This window comes from Ictidomys tridecemlineatus, chromosome 1 (assembly GCF_052094955.1).
Source record: "Ictidomys tridecemlineatus isolate mIctTri1 chromosome 1, mIctTri1.hap1, whole genome shotgun sequence".
NCBI lineage: Eukaryota > Metazoa > Chordata > Mammalia > Rodentia > Sciuridae > Ictidomys > Ictidomys tridecemlineatus.
In genome coordinates, this window is record NC_135477.1 from 118257032 (window position 1) to 118278849 (window position 21818).

Below are 21818 nucleotides of genomic sequence, written 5' to 3' on the forward strand. Positions count from 1 at the left end.
GCACTCCCCTTGCCTCCTTCCTTTTTTCCCCCCCTTAATTCATAATCCCATCTCCAGAAACGGAGGTGACCTTTTTCTTTATTTTTGTACATTCTCTACAAACATATTTGATGGTATCTTTATTTTACATCATACTTTTTTCTTACATTATAGATTATCATAATCTTGTCATTAAAGAGTTTGTGTTTTTCATAGTTGCATAGTTTTCCATCATGTAGCTAATGTTGTGGTTTATTTGATCCTTATTATTATTATATTTTTGAATTTTTTAGATCTTCATACTTTTTCTAATATATAATGTTTAAGAATTAGAAAAACAAGCAAAAAAAAAATTCACTTGCAGCCCTAACCTTCATAGAATAACATTGGCAATGTCTTGATGTTCTCTATTTAGCATCACCAGTAGTTGAGAACTTGTTCAAAATGCAGATTCTCAACCTCCATCCCAAATTATTGAATCAGCAGTCTATGTTTTAATAAGATCTTTAGGTGATTCTGATCCATGTTGAGGATTGAGAACTACCTCTAGGCTTTGGAAAAGAATCTTGTAAAGAGAGGTCTGATCAGAGCTGTGCTTTAAGGGTTTATTCTAAGAGTGGATTTACCTAAGAAAGAAAATAATGGCATCAAAAGTCAGGAGGCAGAGCATTAGTCATTTGAATATCTACTAAGTGTAAATCAGTATTTTAGCAGATTGTACTTAAATGTGGCATATAAAAGCTTAAATATTAAATTGTTAAATAACAGATAATAACATTAATTTGGGTGGTGTTTTTTGTGGTCACGTTGATACAGGTTTAAGAGACATGGATTCTAAACAACTTTTTTTAATCAGCTTCAACAAGTCTTATTTGGTCTATCTAAAAAATGGTATTGTTTATTGTTTAAAAGTTAAGAGATAATGCCTTTTAATTTTCCGTACAGTATCTTCCACAGGGACTCCTCATAATCACCACTATCACAAATTATCACTTATTGTTATTGAGATATAATATATTAATGATAATGAATAATAGGTAATATACACAGTGATCCAAGATGACATTTTTCCCTTGGCATACCTGAATGCCATGAAACACTTTATGTCTTTAAGAAGTTTTTAGAATTTCATCGTGTTAGGGCTGGAAATGTGGAAGAGTGCTGGGTTCAATCCCCAAAACCATAAGCAAAAACAATTTATCATGTTAATATTGTGTGTTCTTTTTTCACAGGAAGTACTTAAACAACTACAAGGAAGTATTGAAGATGAAGCTATGGCTTCTTCTGGACAGATTGATTTTTTAGAGCGTCTTAAAGGTAGATTTTTTTAAAATTGTTTTAAAGTAATTTTTTTAAGCCCAAGTTGATAACATGTGGTATGTAAATCCAAGTACACTTTCTTTTGACTTGGGTAGTGATATCAGTTTTCTTGGTTTATCAGACTTACCCATTACAATGTAATATTTAAAGTACAAAGTATTTGCTTGTCTATCTTTAAACGTTTAACTGACTTTTAAAATAAACTATTTAAAATCTCTTCTTTGATACTTTCCAGCTCTTTTTAAAGCTCATTGCTATTATGCCAGTCACAAAATAGGATTTTAGTATGCTGTGTGCCACAGACTAAGTGGTAAATATATCTGAAGAAGTATTGTCTTTCTCTGTTCCATCCAGGATAGTGCTTTGTTTTCCTAATATGTAAGCTAATTCAATGCCATTTTTAGCAAAATTTGTTTTAAAAATGCTTTTCTCATTTTGTTGCTGGAAAATTCCAGTGACAAAATAGGGAAAGGACTTAGTATTAATTGAAACTAGTCAGATAAATTACTTTTAGATTTTGAATTATTATCTAAAGAGAATCTAAGGAGGGGCCTGGGTTGTAGCTCAGGGGTAAAGCACTTGCCTGGCACCAGTGAGGCCCTAGGTTTAAGCTTCAGCACCATATTAAAGAAATAAATAAAATAAAAATCTTTAAGGACATTTTGTCTGAAAATTCCAGTGACAAAATAGGGAAAGTGCTTAGTAATAACTGAAACTAGTTACAGAAATTACTTTTGGGTTTTGAAATATTATCTGAAGAGAATCTAAGGAAGAACATTTTGTCTGATTTCCTTTTTAATTCTACCTGTTTTTCTCCGAGACTCAAGCTGATTTTTCAGGGAAAGTCGAGCCATTCTGAATCTAAATAATTGTTTATTCAGCCATGTATATTTGTAGCTAAAATATGAATGTAAGATTTTACTTTTAAAACAATATTAGGGCTGGGATTGTGGCTCAGCAGTAGAGCACTCGCCTAGCACGGGTGGGACCCGAGTTTGATTCTCAGCACCACATAAAAATAAAGGCATTGTGTTGTGTCCATCTACACCTAAAAAATAAATATTAAAAAAAATCAAATCCATGATAACATTAAAAAATCCTCTCTCAGCTATTGTTGGTTTAAAAAAAAACAATATTAGGAATATTTTGCATGACATAAAGCAGTTGTTATATAAAAACTTATCTCTGTTTTATTTAGAACTTACCTTAGATAGCAGCAATTTTCCTGGAGTAAAACTACGGTCAAAAATGTCCCTCCGTTCTTATGGAAGCCGGGAAGGATCTGTATCAAGTCGTTCAGGAGAGTGCAGTCCAGTTCCTATGGGGTCATTTCCAAGAAGAGGGTTTGTAAATGGAAGCAGAGAAAGTACTGGATATTTAGAAGAACTTGAAAAAGAGAGGTAACTTTTATTCATTACACAGTACATATTAACTTATACACTCCAAGTTTATTATTGGTATTTTGTAATATAGAATATACATTATGGATTTATGGTGGGTGAAGAGCATTTACTTTTTTTTTTTAGGTTTTTGGTTTTTTTTAAGTTGTTGATGGACCTTTATTTTTATTTATCTATATATGGTACTGAGAATTGAACCCAGTGCCTCACACATGCAAGGCAAGTGCTCTACCATGGAGCTATAAGCCCTGAATTTACATTTTTTTAACACAAAAATAACATTTTTCTGATTGTACTTATAATAAGTCTAAAAATGTAAAGAATGCAGTTTCTTGGGATTCTAAAGTCTTCTATTTTATCAATTAAATACTTTGAATATTCTGTACATTGAGTAATACACATCATTTATAGCTGGATTATTTATTTATTTTGACTTTTTGGTTATCTTTTAAACTAAATTCAATGACTGATAGATCCAGGGAATGATGTTTCTTTCCATTATAGAAGGCCTATTACACCTGATCACAAATAAAACTTTTCTTAATTTATCACTTTCCCCATCTAAAATACATTGCTTGTCATATAGAATGAGTACTGGTTTCTCACAGCTATCATATTAATTCTTTTCCTGAAGTTAAAATTATCTCACTATAGATATCAGAATATAGATCATTACCAAAAATTTTTTTCAAGTGTTTTATGTCACCTAAAATATTCTTTAATGTACAGATGGTACCGTATTATCTTTGAATTCCTAAAAGTTTTGTTAGACATTCAAAATGGTAAAATATATATTACATGTTAGCTTTGTGACTAAATTTTGGGGTCAAATTCTTCTGTAAAACAGAGAATGGTTCAATATTGTGAAGTTGTGAATATTAAGTATTCTTATACCATATATAGAAAATGTCCAGCATATCTCATCAAAGCAAAAGATCTTTCATTACTTTCTGATTTTAGGTATGCCTATCTATAAAAATAATGATAATCATCTGGACCAGAAGTGATGTTAAGCTTGGTTTCATCTTTAATTTTACATGGTGTTTTAGTCAGCTTTTTGACTACTGTGACCAATCAGAACAATTGTAGGGGAGAAAAAGTTTATATTAGAGGGCTCACAGTTTCAGAAATGTGAGTCCATAGGAGGCCGGCCCCATTCCTTGGGGCTTGAGGTGAGGCAGAAGAGTGTGGTAGAGGGAATCAGCTCACATGATGATCAGAAAGCAGAGAGAAGTCTTCAATTGTCAGATACAAATATATACCCCAAAGCCACGCCTCCAATTCTCACCTCCTTCCACCACACCCTACCACTTTAGTTAGCATCATTAATCCCTATCAAGAGATTAATTCACTGATTGGGTTTAAACTCTTCAGGACCCAATCATTTCTTCTTCAAACCTTCTTACACTATTTCACATGAGCTTTTGGAGGACACCTCACATCCAAACCATAACACATGGGTCTTTTTTTCGTACCCTGAACTTAAACTATCAAAAACTGTTCTAAAAAATAAGCAGGAAAAGAGGGTTTATGGTCTTCCTTTTATTTGTGCCCTTTGAATCTGTTAAGGAGAAAGGATGTATGAATATACTTTCGTAAGAGTTTATTTTGCTTCATGTAGGTAATGTCTCAGTTTCATCAGCAGAATTTTGGAAAAAGATTAATTTTTAAAATACATGTATACTGTGAATACTAGTACCTAACAAATGGAGCCATAAGTAGTGAGGAATACTGGTAATAAAAATGTTCCTTTGTCTCAACCTCTCTGATATGTTTTTTAAAAGTTCTTATTTTCTACCTTGCCATTATTTATTTCTTTCCAGTCTTCCCACATTCTTTAAATTTAAATCCATAAAAACTTTATTTCTCTGTTTAAAATCTTAAATTCAATGATTTTGATATCTTTTATTCTTATATAATACCACACTAAATAACTTCAAGCTAGTATTCTGACTTTTTTTTTTTTTTTTTTTGGTGCTGGGGGTTGAACGGGGTGGGGGGGGGGGAGGGCCTTGTGCTTCAGAGACAAGCACTCTACCAACTGAGCTATACCCCCAGCCCTATATTCTGACTTTTTAACTTCAAGTGAAGAATATATTTCTTGTTAAAATATTAGCCCTTTCTAATGTTACTATAGAAAAGACATCCTCTCACCAGCTTCTGATTCAGGCATTATTACACATTATATTATAAAGAGTTATTTTATCTGAGAAGAAAGAATTATTAGATGCTTTTGCTCAAAGGTTCTCAACCCAGACCAACTGATCATTAGCATCACTAAGTGTGCTTTAAAAAGCATCATCATTTTAAAAAATTCATATTCCACTTCACCCTTTCCTAACCCCAGTCTTGCTTCCCATGAGTTACTTTTCATAATTCTAAATAATATATTTATATTACTAGTTCTTGATTTATTTTATTTATTTGGTACCAGTGATTGAACCCATGGAATGCTTTTCCACTGAACTACATTGCTAGTCTTTTTTACTATATATTTTCAGACACAGTCTTGCTAAGTTGCTACCACTGGCCTTGAACCTGCCATACTCCTACCCCAGCTTCCCCAGTTGCTGGGATTACAGGCATGTGCCACAGCACCTGGCATACTTATTACTTTATTAATTCTTATATTTTAAATTTAACATTCTTTTTTATTTTTTTAGTTATCAATGGACCATTAATTAATTAATTAGTAATATTCCATGATGAGAATCTAACTCAGTGCCTCACACATGTTAGGTGAGTGCTCTACCACTGAGCCACAACCCAGCCCTTAAGTAACATTCTTATTAATTTTTGTTCTATCTTGTGACTGTATGTCTTAAACTGTACTATGTATGTCAACTGTATGTTTACTTTCATTTTGTTGACACTAGTAACAATTTGTTCTGTGTATTTGATTTTTTTAAGTTAATTATAGATGTTGAAATCAAGTGTCTCATTATGGCTCTATAGTTTTTAGTCACTATGGAGTTAGTATGCCTGAATTAATTTTTTTCTCTCTATTAATAGAATATCATACATTCTCTGCTATTTGCAGAAGATAGTCCTATTTAGAGTATGTCTTTCTCTATAATTGTGTTTTCTAGAATTTCAGATTGTCTTATGTTGTTAGAAGCAGAAATTTGTGTTTTACCATACTACTAGGATCTTCTGGTTTTGTTTTCTTCTTAAGAAAATTTTTATTGGTGCCCATTAACTTTTCTGTTCTGATTTGGACCGTTTGTTTTCTAAATGTGCCACAAGACTCTAATGGTAGAATTTCTTGTCATTACACTTCCCGTGTAATCTTGATATAATTTATGTCTTCTTGATTATTTCTATGTTGGAAAGAAATAGATTGAGTTCTTGCTCGTGGAACAAATCTTTATTTTGCTTTCATACTTGACTTGTAGTTTGGATAGATACAGGCTCAAACTCAGTTTTCTTCATTATCAAAGTAGCTGATGAGATGTTTGATAGCAATCGGATGATATGAATTGGGTTCTCATTCCTTTGTAGTAGCTATTTTTCCTCTTGAAGCTTTCAAATGCATTGGTATGCGTGTTTTCTTCATCATGCTGAATATTTATTGGACCCTTTTAATATGACAATTTGTTTTTCTTCAGGTTTAAAAATTGTTATTTCTTTGATGATTTTCTCTCCCCCCCTCCTTCCTTCCTTCCTTCCTTCCTTCCTTCCTTCCTTGTGATATACAGATGTGGAAGGAGTTTAGGCTTTTACACTGCCCCTGTTCTTGTTGTCAGAAATGTGAGAGCAGCTTCTCATTGGTCTGTGCTCCCCCAAGATTGCTATATCATAAACAGGGCTTCCTTCCTGTGTATTCTCTCACTATTAAAGTTGCTTATTTTTAAAATTGCTTCCCAATAAAGGAAAGAAAATTTTAGCAAGAACAGAACTTTCCTTACACTTTTACTTATACTCACTACCAAGATTCATTTATTCCCATATTTCCTGAGAAAATATCAAACAAGACGTTTTTTAAATAACAGTAATATTGGAGTGAAGAACATTTCTCTGTATGACCAAATTCTAGAAATCATAGTAAAAAGTATTTACAAATAGGAATTCATGAAAATCAAAATTTCCCAAAATTTAGAGATTATAAAGTTTGAAGACAAGTGTTATACTGATAAATATATATGCAGTCCAGTAACTGACAAAGTACTATCATTCTTAATATAGAAGAGGCCCTATAAATGATGAAGAAAAAGTCATAGAAAAGGACCCAGGTGGTTTTTAAACTTGAAAAAAAAAAGCCTCATTCACATTAAGAAACATCAAATTAAAACCATAATGATACACTGTTTTTTTAAAAAATTAGATATGCAAAAATTAAAATGTTGGATTACACACATTGGTGAAAAATGGTAGGAGTTTAAATTGGTATACATCTAACAAGAACAGTAAGTTCTTAGTACTGTATGCTAGGAATTTATCTTGTATGAAATGAGGTATATATGAAGTCACTCAATGTAACAATATTTGTAATAACAAAAGATTTTGGAAAGGTCATAAGTGCCCACCAACGAAGAAGTGGTTATAGTATATCTTTTCATGTATGCATGAATATTGTGGGATATATTGGGTATTACACGGCTAGCAAAAAATATATAATACTTCTTTAAGTTCTCTTGGAAACAATCTCCAAAATAAGATTTTTAAGTGAAAAATATTTATAGAACAACATGTATTATAATATGCTGCTATTTAAAATGTACATGTCATGCATACATACCTTTGTATCATTATAGTATATCTGTGGAAATATGCACAAGAAAATGATAGTAGTCATTGCTTTGGGAAAGAACCACATAAAAAGAGATAGACCATGTACTTTTTGTACCTATTGAGTGTTAGCCCAGTGACATTCTTATTGGGCATTTATGTTTATAATGATCCAAGTATGCAGTATCTCAATGTAGATTACTATTGAAGACACCATTGATTGGGTTATTCAGGAATTGCATAAATTCATCTTCAAATTTCAAACCAAGAAGTTTCTCTACCTCCAAATAATTTCTTCTATTACACAGAGACAATATATTTCTTATTATTTTGGCTGCTAAGAAGCTGAAACTACATTGTGTCCAAGGTATTAGCTTCCTATATTCTAGCAAATTTGTTTTCTAGCAAAATTGCTACTTTTCTAAACTTTTTTAGTGTACTTTTTATTCTTGTATTAATTTTGAATTTTGTTATCTGTACTTTTTACTCTCATCATATCCTTAGACTATAAATAAGTCAGAAGAAAGCCTTGAAATGTAAGTATATTAGTAAAGATGAGTACCAACTTACTTAGGGGGAAAGTAGCAAACTTTTTAGTATTCAAATTTTAATGATTACAATACTCTCTAAGACTGCCTTCAAGAATCCAAATAAGTAATTTTTTCATTGTTAATATTTTAATTAGAGAACTTTACAATAACAGCTGGTAAAGATTACTCTTTGCAGTCTGTATTAGCATTATGTAAACTTACCTTTCTTTAAAAAATAGATCATTACTCCTTGCTGATCTTGACAAAGAAGAAAAAGAAAAAGACTGGTATTATGCTCAACTTCAGAATCTCACTAAAAGAATAGATAGCCTTCCTTTAACTGAAAATGTAAGTAACATGGCAGTACAACTTATTTTAGACTTTAATAACTTGGTCTTTAGAAGTACCTAGGTAATCTATTACATATTCAGGATAACTGAAATTATAATAACTTGTGGAATGTAATATGTTTTATCAACTTTAAACCTGAATATATTGGAAGTAATAAATTTTTATTTATAAAGATAATTAAATTTAATCATGTTCCAACAAGTATTTATTTCAAGCCCTGAGTTGAGAAAATCTTTAACTCCTGAAGGACTCAGGATTCCACTTGACAACTGTTTTTTTAATTCTGTATATTGAATTTCCAAACATACTCTCTAGAAATGTTTGTTAATACCTGCCAATTTTTTGGTACCATATTGTAGAAATCATGCCAGATAGTTTTTAGAACAAAAATAGCTTTGAAGATTTTTTCTATTATTAATTTTTTATTTCTATATGACATTTAAAGATTATTTGAATCCTATTACAGGTATAAATGACAATAGCTATAGGCATAGATCTTAATATTTTTGCAAGTTCTACAGTTTATTTTGCAAATATAGCTATGTTAAAAAAAAATCCTGTTAGCTGCCTATTCATCCTAACTCTCTGTTAACTGTTTTTATTCATGGAATGGCACATATTTTAAGAAATCTTCTGAAGTACATTACTAATCTCAAAAGACTGTGTTTTAACTGTTGTCCATAAATAATTTATATAATTTTTAAAAGAAAAAAATAGACTAATTAAAATATAACTGGCTTTCATAGCTTAGCTTTTTCATGTTACAATAGCATTTTTAAGAACATGATAGGCAAAAAAGTAAAAGTAGAAATAAGGAAAAACTTTTTTAGGATGTGTAGTTATTAGCAAGACTTCCTGAGTGGAGGTTGAGGAGCAGGAACTAAAACTAGAGGCTTAAATGTTCACTTTCTTAGAAAAGTCATTCAGGAATCCCTCTTTCTGACAAATGCCCTTAAAATCTTCCTGGGAATCAAATACACAAGTAGCAAAAGACAGTTACTGGAGAATTGTTACCAGATAAGGATTAGGAATTAGAAGGGTTTCTTGGGATTTTTTTTAATGGACAAAAAAAAAAAAAATAGTTTTGCTATTATCTTTGGTAATAAGAATACAAAACCCAGTGTATTTGAGACATGGAGTCAGATTCAGGAAAGGACTTAGATATATATATGAAACTCAAGAGCAACTGGTTACTATCTGAAATAAAGATCAACTGTCTAATTATTCCCTATTTATTAAATAATCATCTTTAATAGAATATCCAAGACATTATTATGGACCACTGACAACATAACACATTTAAACTTGCTTGTGTTTTATAACTATTTTTTTTAATTACCCAAGTTTTTTTTTTTTCATATTGGGGTACAAAACTAATGAAAATTTTCATGTGAAAATACTTACGTACTTTTCAAAGTATTAGACATTTCTTAAAACAACTTCAAACACATTGCAACATATTGTGTCATGTTCTGTATATATTTATTTGCATGAGGTGGTTGAAAAGTGAAAGACAAATGAATGAAATGACAACTGGCTCAGTGGGAATAAGAAATAACATACAGGCTATTTCATCTATATTGTAGCCATAATTTGTGTCTGCCTATAGAACTACATTCTGCATGTAAATGTGTTGTATATGTTGCAAGGGAAGAGGGTGAGAACTTCTCTTAAAATGCAATTTGGAGTTCTTAGGCAGGAATGCTATTTTGAATCGGACATATGGCATGTGCAGTTTTCTATAAGCACATAGAACATGAAAAATCCATAGCATTTCTTCATTCCGTTTGGTGGCCCGTTATAACTATTACCTGTTATTTTATCTAATCATATTCTACCTTTTTCTTTGCATCTCTTTATATGCCTGGCAATTATCATAGTGTCTGGAATTTTAATTAGAGGGTTAGTAGATTTTTGAATGAGTTAATACCCACTCTGATAATTTTTCAACTTTGCTTCACTTTTAGATACTTACCAAAGTTTGTGTTGACTTTGTCTCATTTATTTATGACCATCTATGTTTTATTACATGTAGGGTTTTTCTTACCTCATTTTCTTCATTTTACAAAAGGAAAAGTTCTATATTGTCTATGTGTATAGTGGTAATCCTTACCTTAAATTGAGATCAAAACTTAAAAGCAATGAACCTGTTTCTTGATTTTTTTTTCATGTTAATATGCTAGTTTACAGTAATTAAAAGTAGTGCCTTTTCAGAGGAGAGAATCATAGGGGAACTAAAGTTAGGCTCACCCAACTGAACCAGTTACATATTTTAAATGAAACAATACAAATTAATTGTATTATACTCAAAGCCATTTGTGAATTCAAGGCAGTGCTTTAACTACATATCACCTCAGGGACCCAGATTGAGTGTAGTACCTATCATCAAGTTTTAGGACTCCTTGGAATAAAAAATAATTTTCCATGTACAAGGATTTACATTTATTTTATTGGTACTTATATGCTTTTGATTTATAAGTTGAAAATGCTAGATATTGATATTTTTATATTATTTGTGGTTTTAGTTTTCCTTACAAACAGATATGACCAGAAGGCAATTGGAATATGAAGCAAGGCAAATCAGAGTTGCAATGGAAGAACAACTGGGTACTTGCCAGGATATGGAAAAACGAGCACAGGTAACTTGTTTTTAAACTACTACAATTCTGTTAATGTTGATTAAATTTTGTTTTTAGAGATATTTATGGGACCAGGCATATATAGTTCATTGACAGTTCCCTTACCTAGCATATGGAAAGCCTTGGATCTGATCCCCAGCATCATAAAAAAAAGAGGGGGAAGAGAAATAAATTTATAAGTCTTATCCCTTTTTTTGGCACTATTTTAAGATAACAATTTATCATGGCTGCTGGTTAATTTAAATACTATTCACATAATTCTGTCTACCATATTTCATTTTCCCCAGTATCATTCTGTTCTGCTTTATAAGGAAGAGCAAAAGATTCTGATTAGTATCTGATAGCTACCTTCAGCTCTCATATGAGATTTTTTCTTCTTATTATCAAGTATGACATCCAGAATGTGTCATTGCTCTTCCAAGTTTTGCACTTAAAAATAAAGAAAATGCTCATTCAAGGATGGTAAGAAGGAAACATAAAGAAAACATTATAGGAGATGAGATGAGTTGGATAGAGAACATTCCCATATTTCTACCCTTAACTGATGTCAAGAAAGCATATTAAGCATTTTCACATACTATTCAGTATAGCTTTCTGTATTCATACAAACACAACTGACTAATGTTTCTAAACTCTATAGAGAGGTTTTCTTGACTGTCTTTTCTGTTCCATAATAAGCTTGGGAATATTTTTATTAGGACATTTTGTATTTCCCAAAACATAAGGTTTATCTTATGTGGTAACTTCCTAAACATAAAGTGTATTCTATTTTTGTTAGATGTAATTATAAACTAATATAGACTTCAGATTATCCTTAACACTAGTACTATCATGCATTTTGTAGTCCATGCCTGTTAGTTTCACAACTAGTTGGGGTATAAATTGTGTGTGTGTGTGTGTGCACGCGCATGCTGACACATGCATATATATGTGTCATAATGTTAGTTTTTTTCTTACCCCCTTTTTTGCTTCTTTCATTCAAATAGATTGACTTAAGTATCAAAAGTAAAACTTTAAACTTTTTAGTTAAAAATATACATAATTATGTTTCTGAAACTGAGTAGGAATGAATTTCTTTTCTTTTTAACTTTTTTGTTTTAGTTATAGACGGACATAATATCTTTTTTAATTAAATTATTTATTCTAATATGTAATTACATGATGGCAGAATACAATTCATTTCATATTTCACATATAGAGCACAATTTTTCAAGTCACTAATTGTACACAAAGTATTTTCACACCATTGTGTCTTCATAGATGTACTTAGGGTAGTAATGTCTAACTCATTCCACCTTCACTTCTACCCCCTTACCCCCTCCCTTCCCCTCCCTCCCTTTTGCTCTATCTAGAATTCCTCCATTCTTCCCATGCTCCCCCCCACCATCGCCATTATGAGTCATCATCCTCATATCAAAGAAAACATTTGGCCTTTGGTATGGGGGATTAGCTTACTTCACTTAGTATTATATTCTCCAGCTCCATCCATTTACCTGCAAATGCCATGATTTTATTCTTTTTTATTACTGAGAAATATTCCATTGTGTATATGTACCAGTTTCTTTATCCACTCATCTACTGAAGGGCATCTAGGTAGGTTGGTTCCACAGTTTACCTGTTGTGAATTGTGCTGCTATAAACATTGATGTGGCTGTGTCCCTGTAGTATGCTGATTTTAAGTCCTTTGAGTATAACCCGAGGAGTGGGATAACTGGGTCAAATGGTGGTTCCATTCCAAATTTTCCAAGGAATCTCCATACTGCTTTCCATCTTGATTGTACCAATTTGCAGTCCCACCAGCAATGTATGAGTGTGCCTTTCCCCCGACATCCTTACTAACACTTATTGTTGTTTGTTTTCTTAATAGCTGCCATTCTGACTGGAATGAGATGAAATCTTAGTGTAGTTTTGATTTGCATTTCTCTAATTCCTAGAAATGTTGAACATTTTTTCATATGTTAGTTGATTGATTTTATATCTTCTTCTGAAAAGTGTCATTAGTTCCTTGGCCCATTTATTGATTGGGTTATTTGTGGGGTTTTTTGGTGTTAAGATTTTTTAGTTCTTTATATACCCTAGAGATTAATGCTTTATCTGACATGCAGGTAGTAAAAATCTGTTCTCAATTAGTAGGCTCTCTATTCACCTCACTGATTGTTTCTTTTGCTGAGAAGAAACTTTTTAGTTTGAATCCATCCCTTTTATTGATTCTTGGTTTTAATTCTTGCACTATAGGAATCTTATTAAGGAAGTTGGGGCCTACTCCGACGTGATGGAGATTTGGGCCTACTTTTTCTTCCATTAGGCACAGGGTCTCTGGTTTAATTCCTAGATCCTTGATCCATTTTTAATTGAATTTTGTGCATGGTGTGAGAGAGAGGTTTAATTTCATTTTGTTACATGTGGATTTCCAGTTTTCCCAGCACCATATGATGAAGAGGCTGTCTTTTCTCCAATATACGGTTTTGGTGCCTTTGTCTAATATAAGATAACTGTAGTTATATGGGTTAGTCTTTGTGTCCTCTATTCTGTACTATTGGTCTCCAGGTCTATTTTGGTGCCAATTTAACTTAATTTTTTTTTTTTTATGTGGTGCCTCACACATGTTAGGCAAATGTTTCTTAAATACGACATGAAACTCATTATGAAAATAAAAGACTGATAAAGCTTACTATATTAAAATTAAGACACAACATAAAATAAACAAATGAATAAAGGTATTGTGTCCATCTACAACTAAAAAAATATTAAAAAGAAAATGCAATCATGTCATTTTACAAAAAAATGAGTGAATTGGATATCATGTTAAGTGAAATAAGACAGACTCAGAAAGTCAAGTATTGCATGTTTTCCCTCATGTGGAATCCAGGGGAAAAACAAAACATAATATGAAAGTAGAAAGATTGTAGAGGGCTGGGGATGTTGCTCAGTGATAGAGTGCTTGCCTAGCATGTGCAAATAATAATAATTTTTTTTTTGTCCTTTCTATTCCTTGAGGCTTTTTATTTTTTCCATTTGTTGTGCAAGGTCCAGAGTTCAAATATTAGCACCACACAAAAAAAGAAAAGAAAAGAAAGATTTTGGAGAAGAGGGAAGTGGGTCGGGGAGGGGGAAAGGTTGACTGAGGGTGAGGGAGTAGGTTATAATTTTAAGTGTGTTATGTGCATGTACAATTATGCCACAATAACATTCATTATTCTGTATAATTAAAATGTACTAGTAAATACGGTATCAGAGAGGAATTTAGATATAATTTCCTGTTTTCATCCTTTATTAAAATTTTTGATCTAGGACTTTATTGATGGAGAAGAGCTGGTTACTTATAGAAAGGAGAGAAACAATCAAATTTAGAATAGTTTGGTAGTTTCTAAAAACAGAAGATATTCACTATCTGGTTTTAGAAGTATTCACTTATCTGTACAGTACCTTTAGAATGCTTACCAAAAGTACAAGCATTTCTTCTTCAGTCTGTTTTCATGGTATGCATTAGTCATGATAAAATTTTTTAATTAGAGGATGTTATTTAATAAGTTTACTACTTGCAGAATCATGACAGAGAATCAGCACAGTTATATTAAAAAGGAAGGAAGGAAGGAAAATAGATGGGTGTTTGAAGCAGGGGATTGGGTAACTAGCATAGCTACTTGGAGTTTTTCTGTTCTTTGTATATCATAACATTGGATAATTGCTGCAGTAAGCATTTTTAAATTTATCTATTAGAGATATATGCTCAGAAATGTTTCATTGATGGGGCAAGTAACCAAAAAGTATGGAAACTATTTAGCTTCTAATATTGTTTTTCCTTATTGAAACAATTACTTTTAGCCAGGCATGGTGGTGCATGTCTATAATCCCGGCTCCCCAGGAGGTTGAGTCAGGAGGATTTCAAATTCAAGGCCCAACCTGATAACTTAGCATGACCTGTCTCAAAATAAAGGGGCTGGGGATGTTGCTCATTGTTTGCCTGGTAGGTGTGAGGCCCTGGGTTCCATCTCCAAAATCCTACCAAAAAAGAAAAAGGTTACTTTTATAACACAGATTTTAATACTTCAGTATTAAGATGTTAGCTATCATATTATTGCAGAAAATGAATGGTACAAAATTATCAGTATTTATTTTTAAAACCTATGTATTGTCTCTATTGTAATGTAGATTTTTAAAAATAACTTGAATTTGCAAGGTCATTATATTTAAGTAATTTGGTTTTTCTCACTTCTACTAGTACTCATAAAAATTAAAAGAAGCTGAGCACAGTGGTACACATCAGTAAATCCACTACTCAGGAGGCCAAGATAGGAAGATTACAAGTTTGAGGGCAACCTAGCACCTTAGCACCTTTTCAGAATAAAAAAATGAAAAGAGATGAAGCTCAGTAGTAGAGTACCACAGGATTAAATCCCCAGTACCCCAGATACATAAATGAATGAATGGATGAATAAAACAAAACCAAGGGGGAGAGGGTATAGCTCAGTGGTAGAACACTTTCCTATCACGATTGAGGCCTAGGTTTGATCCCCAGCACTGAAGAAAATAATAATAAAACAAAATAACTACAGTTCCATGTAGTTCAGTATGTAGTTCCTGCTTTGTGGTCACTGGGTAGTCTCATCATGGTAAGTAGCAAAGCTATGCCATCTTTGTGGTCCTTTTATTATTTATTTTTTTAACAACACCTTTGTTTTATTTATTTTTATGTGGTGCTGAGGATTGAACCCAGGGCCTTGCACACACTAGGCGAGCACTCTACTCCTGAGCCACAACCCCAACCCTATGTAGTCCTTTTATTGGAAATAAAAATAATGTTTAGCTGTGGTAGGTATTTTGGAAGTTTGAAAAATACTACTGACATGGAACAGGGGTAACTTTAGGAGTGTTAGTTCTATTGTTTTACCCCAATGTTTATGAAAATAAATCATATTATTTTCCTTTATAGATATACTATGCTTTATATACATCCATGACATAATATTAATGCCTAGATTAATATAAATGATTAAATCCAGGTGTAATTTTCTTTCTTGAAATTTTTTGAAAATAACTTTGTGAGGGGAGAATGGTGTTTGAAATTAAATAAAAAGAGCCTTGAATAAGCTTAGCATGTTTTCTACCTCTAAGTTCCACTCCCATTCAACACCAAGTTGCACAATATATAAACCATGCAATTTGATATGTGATTTGTATTTATACAATTTTACTAAACAAATCTGTAGATCTGTTGCATAAATTTCAGTGTATTAAAAAAACTGAATTAACCAAATTTGTCATTAATGTGAAAATATATACATTTCTAACTGCTTGCATAAAAATGGTTTGACATAATCCTGATCTGTTCATTGATAATCACAGTAATACTGTTTGCACTAATGTTTTTTAATAAAATCATGTTTAATTTGGTCTCATTTTAGCGAAGAATAGCTAGAATTCAGCAAATAGAAAAGGACATACTGCGTATACGACAGCTTTTACAGTCCCAAGCAACAGAAGCAGAGGTTAGTAAATTGTCTTTTTTGTTTGCATATTAAAAAATAGGTAGGTTTTCTAAGAAAATATGTGTAGTTAATGTGGTATCATTGAAATATAGATATTCTTCTAAAGAACTGACTTTTTTCATGAAATTGAATTTTCAAAAACCTTTGACTATTTTGATTTCTTTATAACTTTTAGGCACTTAAGATTTATAGAAACATCAATGTAGATATTTTACATCAATTGGCCATTTAGATATAATCAGATAATTAACTTAGCTATTATCCTGTAAGTAAACTTTTTCCTTATTTGTAATCCATAATATAAACTGATTTTATACATTTACCTATGTCTACTCCACAAACCCCATTAAAATGATGGTCAAAGGATAAAATGAAAGACACAAAGACCAGGGGAGTTGAGACAATAAACTTTGGGGAGCTGGAAAATAAATAAACAAATTGTAACCATGTTGTGGAGAAGTGACCCCCTAAGTAAGTGTTAAGAAAAGCCATGAAGCAACCCAGTGTATACTGTGAAGTCTAATAGGTTCTAAAACTGGCTACACTAGTTAACCCTTGGATGTAAGGGTTTTAAATAGGGCAAAAAGCAGGAGGATTGAAAATCTTTTAGGAAGTAATTGTAGCCTCTAGTACTTTACAGCTCTACAGAGCTGAGTGACTGCTCTTTTCCAGTTCTAACAAAAGATGAATGATCCCCCCACCCCAAAGAATGACCATCTTTGGGTGAGGATAAGCTTAGAGTAACTGAAATTGGGGATACCATATTAAAAAAATTGAGTTAAGTGAAAATTTACTTACTTAATGCTGGAATTCCCACTTATATCCAGGTTTGTCATCTCTAGACAAGTTTCTGGAAAGAACTTCTTTAAAAAACATCACTAACTCAAGAAAAGAGAGCTAAAGTTACCTAATGTTGGAAAATTCACTAAAGAAAATAGTGCAGCTTAACAGCATTGTAAGGTCACTCTACTTTATAGACTCTATCCTGTAGGCATAGAGCTTCATTTAACTTTTTTATAACTCACTCACTCTTAAACATGAGTGGACACTAATGACCACAAGACATTTTAAGAAAGTTTCTAATAACAAAGATTATGAAAATAGATAATTTCAGGCTGGAATTGTGGCTAGCAGTAGAGCGCTTGCCTGGCACGGGCAGGACCTGGGTTCAATCCTCAGTACCACATAAAAATAAAGGCATTGTGTTGTGTCCATCTATAATAAATATTAAAAAAAAAGAAAAAGAAAATAGGTAATTTCTTCTTATAGGAAGAAGAAAACTTAAAAAATAAAACTAACATTAAAGGCTGGGGTTGTGGCTCAGTGGTAGAGTGCTTGCCTAGCATGTGTGAGGCACTGGATTTGATTCTCAGCACTGCATATAAATAAATAAAGTAAAGGTCCATTGACAACTAAAAGAAAAAGAAAATTTTTTTAAAAACTAATATTAGTATTAAAAAAAATAAAGCAAGAAAAGGACATTAAGAAAAATAAAGCAAGAACAAAACATTTAGAGAATAAAAAAGAAGTTTGTGGGAGTTAAAATTTTGATAGCAAAGATGGGCACAGTGGCACATCTCTGTAATCCCAGCAAATCAGAAGACTAAGTCAGGAGAATCACAAGTTTAAGGCCAGACTCAGTAATTCAATGAGAACCTCAACAACTTAGTGAGACCCTGTCTCAAAATACAAAATAAAAAGGGCTCAGTAAGGATGTAGCTCATTGCTAACACACCCCTGGTATGTGTGTGTGTATATATGATAGCAGATACAAAAAATTTAATAGCAAGTTTAAAAGATAACTTTGTCTCTGGACACAGTGGTGTATGCCTGTAATCCCAGTGACTCAGGAAGCTGAGGCAGGAGAACAAGAAGTTTGAGACTAGCCTTAGCTGCTTAACAAGGCCCTAGGCAAATTAGCCAGACCCTGTCTAAAACACAAACAACAACAACAACAAAAAAAAAAAAAATTAGAAAGTAGAACAAAAAGACAATGAGGTAGAAAACAGAAAAAATAAAAGAGAATCATTCTAAGAGGATTCAATATCTAAATAAGAGGAGTTCCACAAAGAACTGGAGAAAACTAGAAAGATCTGAGAAAATAAATTAAAATTTCCCAAAATCAAGGGCCATAGTTTTTCAAATGAACCAGTCTCTCCAAAATCTGACAACCAAAGATGAAAATAATCTTATACACATTGTGATGAAATTTCAGATAATGGGATAAAAGAAATTTCAGAAAATAGGAAAGCTTTTTCCTAAAACTTAGATGAATGGAAAACAGATTTCTCATAAAAGAATGAGAATATAAATGCCTTTGATTTATAGTCAGCTAACACTGGGAAAGAGGGTAGCAGTTTTTTAAAACTTTTGAAAGAACATTATTTTCAGCAATTTTGATACCAGTTCTTTTAATATCACTATGTCCTACAATTGAATTTGATGCAAATTTACCTAGGATTAGAATTAGTAAAAATGGCAGAGATATCTTATTAGAATAATAGAATAGAAATGTTCTAAAATAGGATTATGGTGATGCTTAATAAATTTTACTGATAATCATTTAGTTGTATTATGTGAGTGTGTATTTTTTGCTTTGTAAATAACCTCAACAAAAATTGTTTCAAAGATTGTTTTTCACCCCTTTAACCTAGGGCAGAAAACCTTAGGAAAGTTTTACAACTATTAAAATGAGGAGTTTTATTCTTTCATGAGAATCAGCAACAGCCTCTTTTGTCTCCTCTGTCAGTGGTAATTTTGGACACTGATTCAAAAATGTAGTGGGGGCCTAAATCCCAGGGTCAAAGGAAAATAATTAAGGAAAGAGAAGGAAGAAAGAAAATGAAAGCTCTTAAGTTTTAAATATTATTTTGAGCTGTGAAGTGAGACTGCCTGGATGGTAATTCCAGCTCTGACTCTACCATTTACTAAGTATCTAATGAAAGCGGGTTGTTTATATTCTCTATGCCTCAGTTTCTTTATTTGTAAAATGGAGATAATAATAGTACTACATAGAGTTGGTATGAAGATTAATAATAGTACTACATAGAGTTGGTATGGTATGCAATAGTTGACTAGTGCATAGTATACATTAGTTTTTTTTAAGATTATTGTTGTATTCATCATCACAGTGTAATCACTTTTTGTTGTTGTTTTTTCCTACCTCTCTGGCCTTTATAGCTCATTAGTCATAGGCATTCTTTAAGGCTTATTCCTTTTTTCTCTGTATCTTTCCTGTCTAAGGCAATCTTATTTATGTGCTTAGAGCTTCAGTTAATATCAGATTTACCTGTTACTATACTTGTTGAATTTCTGTTGCTGCTTTATAGTAAAGTACCATCATCTCTCACCTACTTAAATTAATTCATTAGCCTCCTAACTACTTTGTTTCCTACCTACTTAGACCACTTAAAATTTGATTTAAAAAATCAATTTACGTGTCCATTAATATATTAATGAGGTAGCCTCAGTATAACTTAGAAAAATTAAGAGTCCCTTCTTACCATACTCAAATTCAACAAAAATCAGTGTTTTTATTATTTTTTGTTTTTGCCATCTTTTGTTGTTGTTATTGTTATTCTACTTTGTTTCTTGTTTTTGGTGTTTCAACCACACTGATTTTTTAATGCACTAGAACAAGCCACATTTCCTCCTTCTTCCAATCCTTTGTGTATGATCATATTTGATTAGAATGCTTATTCTCTACTCCTTTGCAATTAACTGTTTATTCTTCACTTCTCCATTCAAACAGCACTCCCTGAAACAACTCTTCCCCAAACCCTCAGCCCATGTCACATTCCTTTGTCATACCACCTTGTCAAAGTTTTAACTTCTTTGTTTTCATTATTTGAGTGCGTCTGAATAGTCTATAAGCTTCAAGAGAATAATGTCTAATTTTGTTAGCACTGTATTCTGGAACACATAGTATAAGTAACTGACCATAGAAGATAGTCAGTAATTATATTTTCTTTAAATATATGACACCTTTACTCATTAGGGTCACATTTTTGTGGTCTTAGTGGTCTTTGATTCATTTTGTCTCGAGGTTAACTTTGTGTATTTCTACTCTTGTAATTTTGATGAAATTTATAGAGTGATTTTTCAGATACTACTGTTTTTCTCCTGTCTGTTGCTTACATATTACTAATACTAGTTCATCAATGGAAATGTTACTTATAAATTATTTTCTAAGTCACATTTTTAAATGATCTAGGAAAGCTTAAGGTTAAAAACTCCTATGGAAGCCATTTTATAATATCCACTATTGTGTCAGATTTTTAAAGAATAATTTTTATTTTAGAGTATCATTTTCCCAGAGCAAGCACTAGGCACTTCTCTGGAAGATGATGGGAAATTGTTTTTTTTCTTTGACTCTGCAGTGGTGTTTTTATAAAGTGACTGCTTTATACTAGATATAATCTTTTTTGAAATGACTGCTCTTTCTGGATATAATCTGTCATTTTTATTTCATGTAACAGATGGTGGTTGCATTAGCAAGGTTTTCTGTTTTATTCATTCATTATCAAAATCTAAGAACTTGTCAGTTTCATATAACTTTGCCAGAAAATATGTATAAATATGCCTACACAAAAGGTATTTGTAAGAAAATATGTATAAATAGGCCTACATAAAAGGTGATCGTTTAATTGTTGTATTTATAGCTCTGTAAAATGCCAGAATCGTGTGACCTTGCAGAAAAGACAGTTATTTTCTAGTTGGATTACATTCCTGATAGTGATGTGAACACAGCTGGTGGAGGATGGTGTTTCTGTGAATCTCAGAAAATCCTTTGTCTTGTGCAGTTCTAATGCTCAAGGGACACATTTCACTTTCCTTCTACCGAGGTAGCCAACTGCTAGCCATGCTGGAGGTTATGAAGTGTAATGTGCAGTATCCATGCCTTTGTCAAGCTATATAATTAATGCATTCAGAACTTCAAAACAAAAAAGAAGCTGTGGACTGAGAAAGCATACACCATTTTTGTATGTAATGATGTTAACTCCATGTTAACAGAGATCATCTCAGAACAAGCATGAAGCTGGCTCACATGAAGCTGAGCGGCAGAATGAAGGTCAAGGAGTGGCAGAAATCAACATGGCAACTTCTGGTGGTGGTCAGGTAAATAAATTATTCTATTATATTTTTAAATGAAATATCTGAATATTCAAAAAGAAGTATAAATTGGGATGGTTTTCAAAATGATCTATAAATCTTATCTATTTCCTTAGAAAGGATATCTCTAGAAGCATTTAGTATCAAAATGTTGTCATTTTCCTTATTACATTTAACAATAATGCTATCAATTTCTAAGTATACTTCTATAGCTCTAGGTCATGTTTCATTGTTAGTCTTAAATGATTGGTGTGAGTAGAGTTTTTTTGA

At 32.1% G+C, this 21818-nt stretch overlaps 1 protein-coding gene and 1 long non-coding RNA gene across 15 annotated transcripts in view; one reads left to right on the forward strand and one right to left on the reverse strand.

Annotated features, from left to right (window-relative positions):
• Apc (APC regulator of Wnt signaling pathway) overlaps window positions 1-21818 on the forward strand; it is a 116405-nt gene that overhangs the window by 59256 nt on the left and 35331 nt on the right. For all 13 annotated transcript variants that reach the window (XM_021727688.3, XM_021727690.3, XM_005327230.5 and 10 more), the window contains 6 exons: window positions 1212-1296; window positions 2498-2699; window positions 8197-8305; window positions 10834-10947; window positions 16353-16436; window positions 21450-21554. In XM_021727688.3, the coding sequence (XP_021583363.2) occupies window positions 1212-1296; window positions 2498-2699; window positions 8197-8305; window positions 10834-10947; window positions 16353-16436; window positions 21450-21554 (699 nt within the window). The remainder of the gene's footprint in view (window positions 1-1211; window positions 1297-2497; window positions 2700-8196; window positions 8306-10833; window positions 10948-16352; window positions 16437-21449; window positions 21555-21818) is intronic.
• LOC144376976 (uncharacterized) overlaps window positions 1-21818 on the reverse strand; it is an 80822-nt gene that overhangs the window by 15392 nt on the left and 43612 nt on the right. For both annotated transcript variants that reach the window (XR_013437422.1, XR_013437423.1), the window contains one exon: window positions 2505-2617. This is a non-coding gene — a long non-coding RNA (uncharacterized LOC144376976). The remainder of the gene's footprint in view (window positions 1-2504; window positions 2618-21818) is intronic.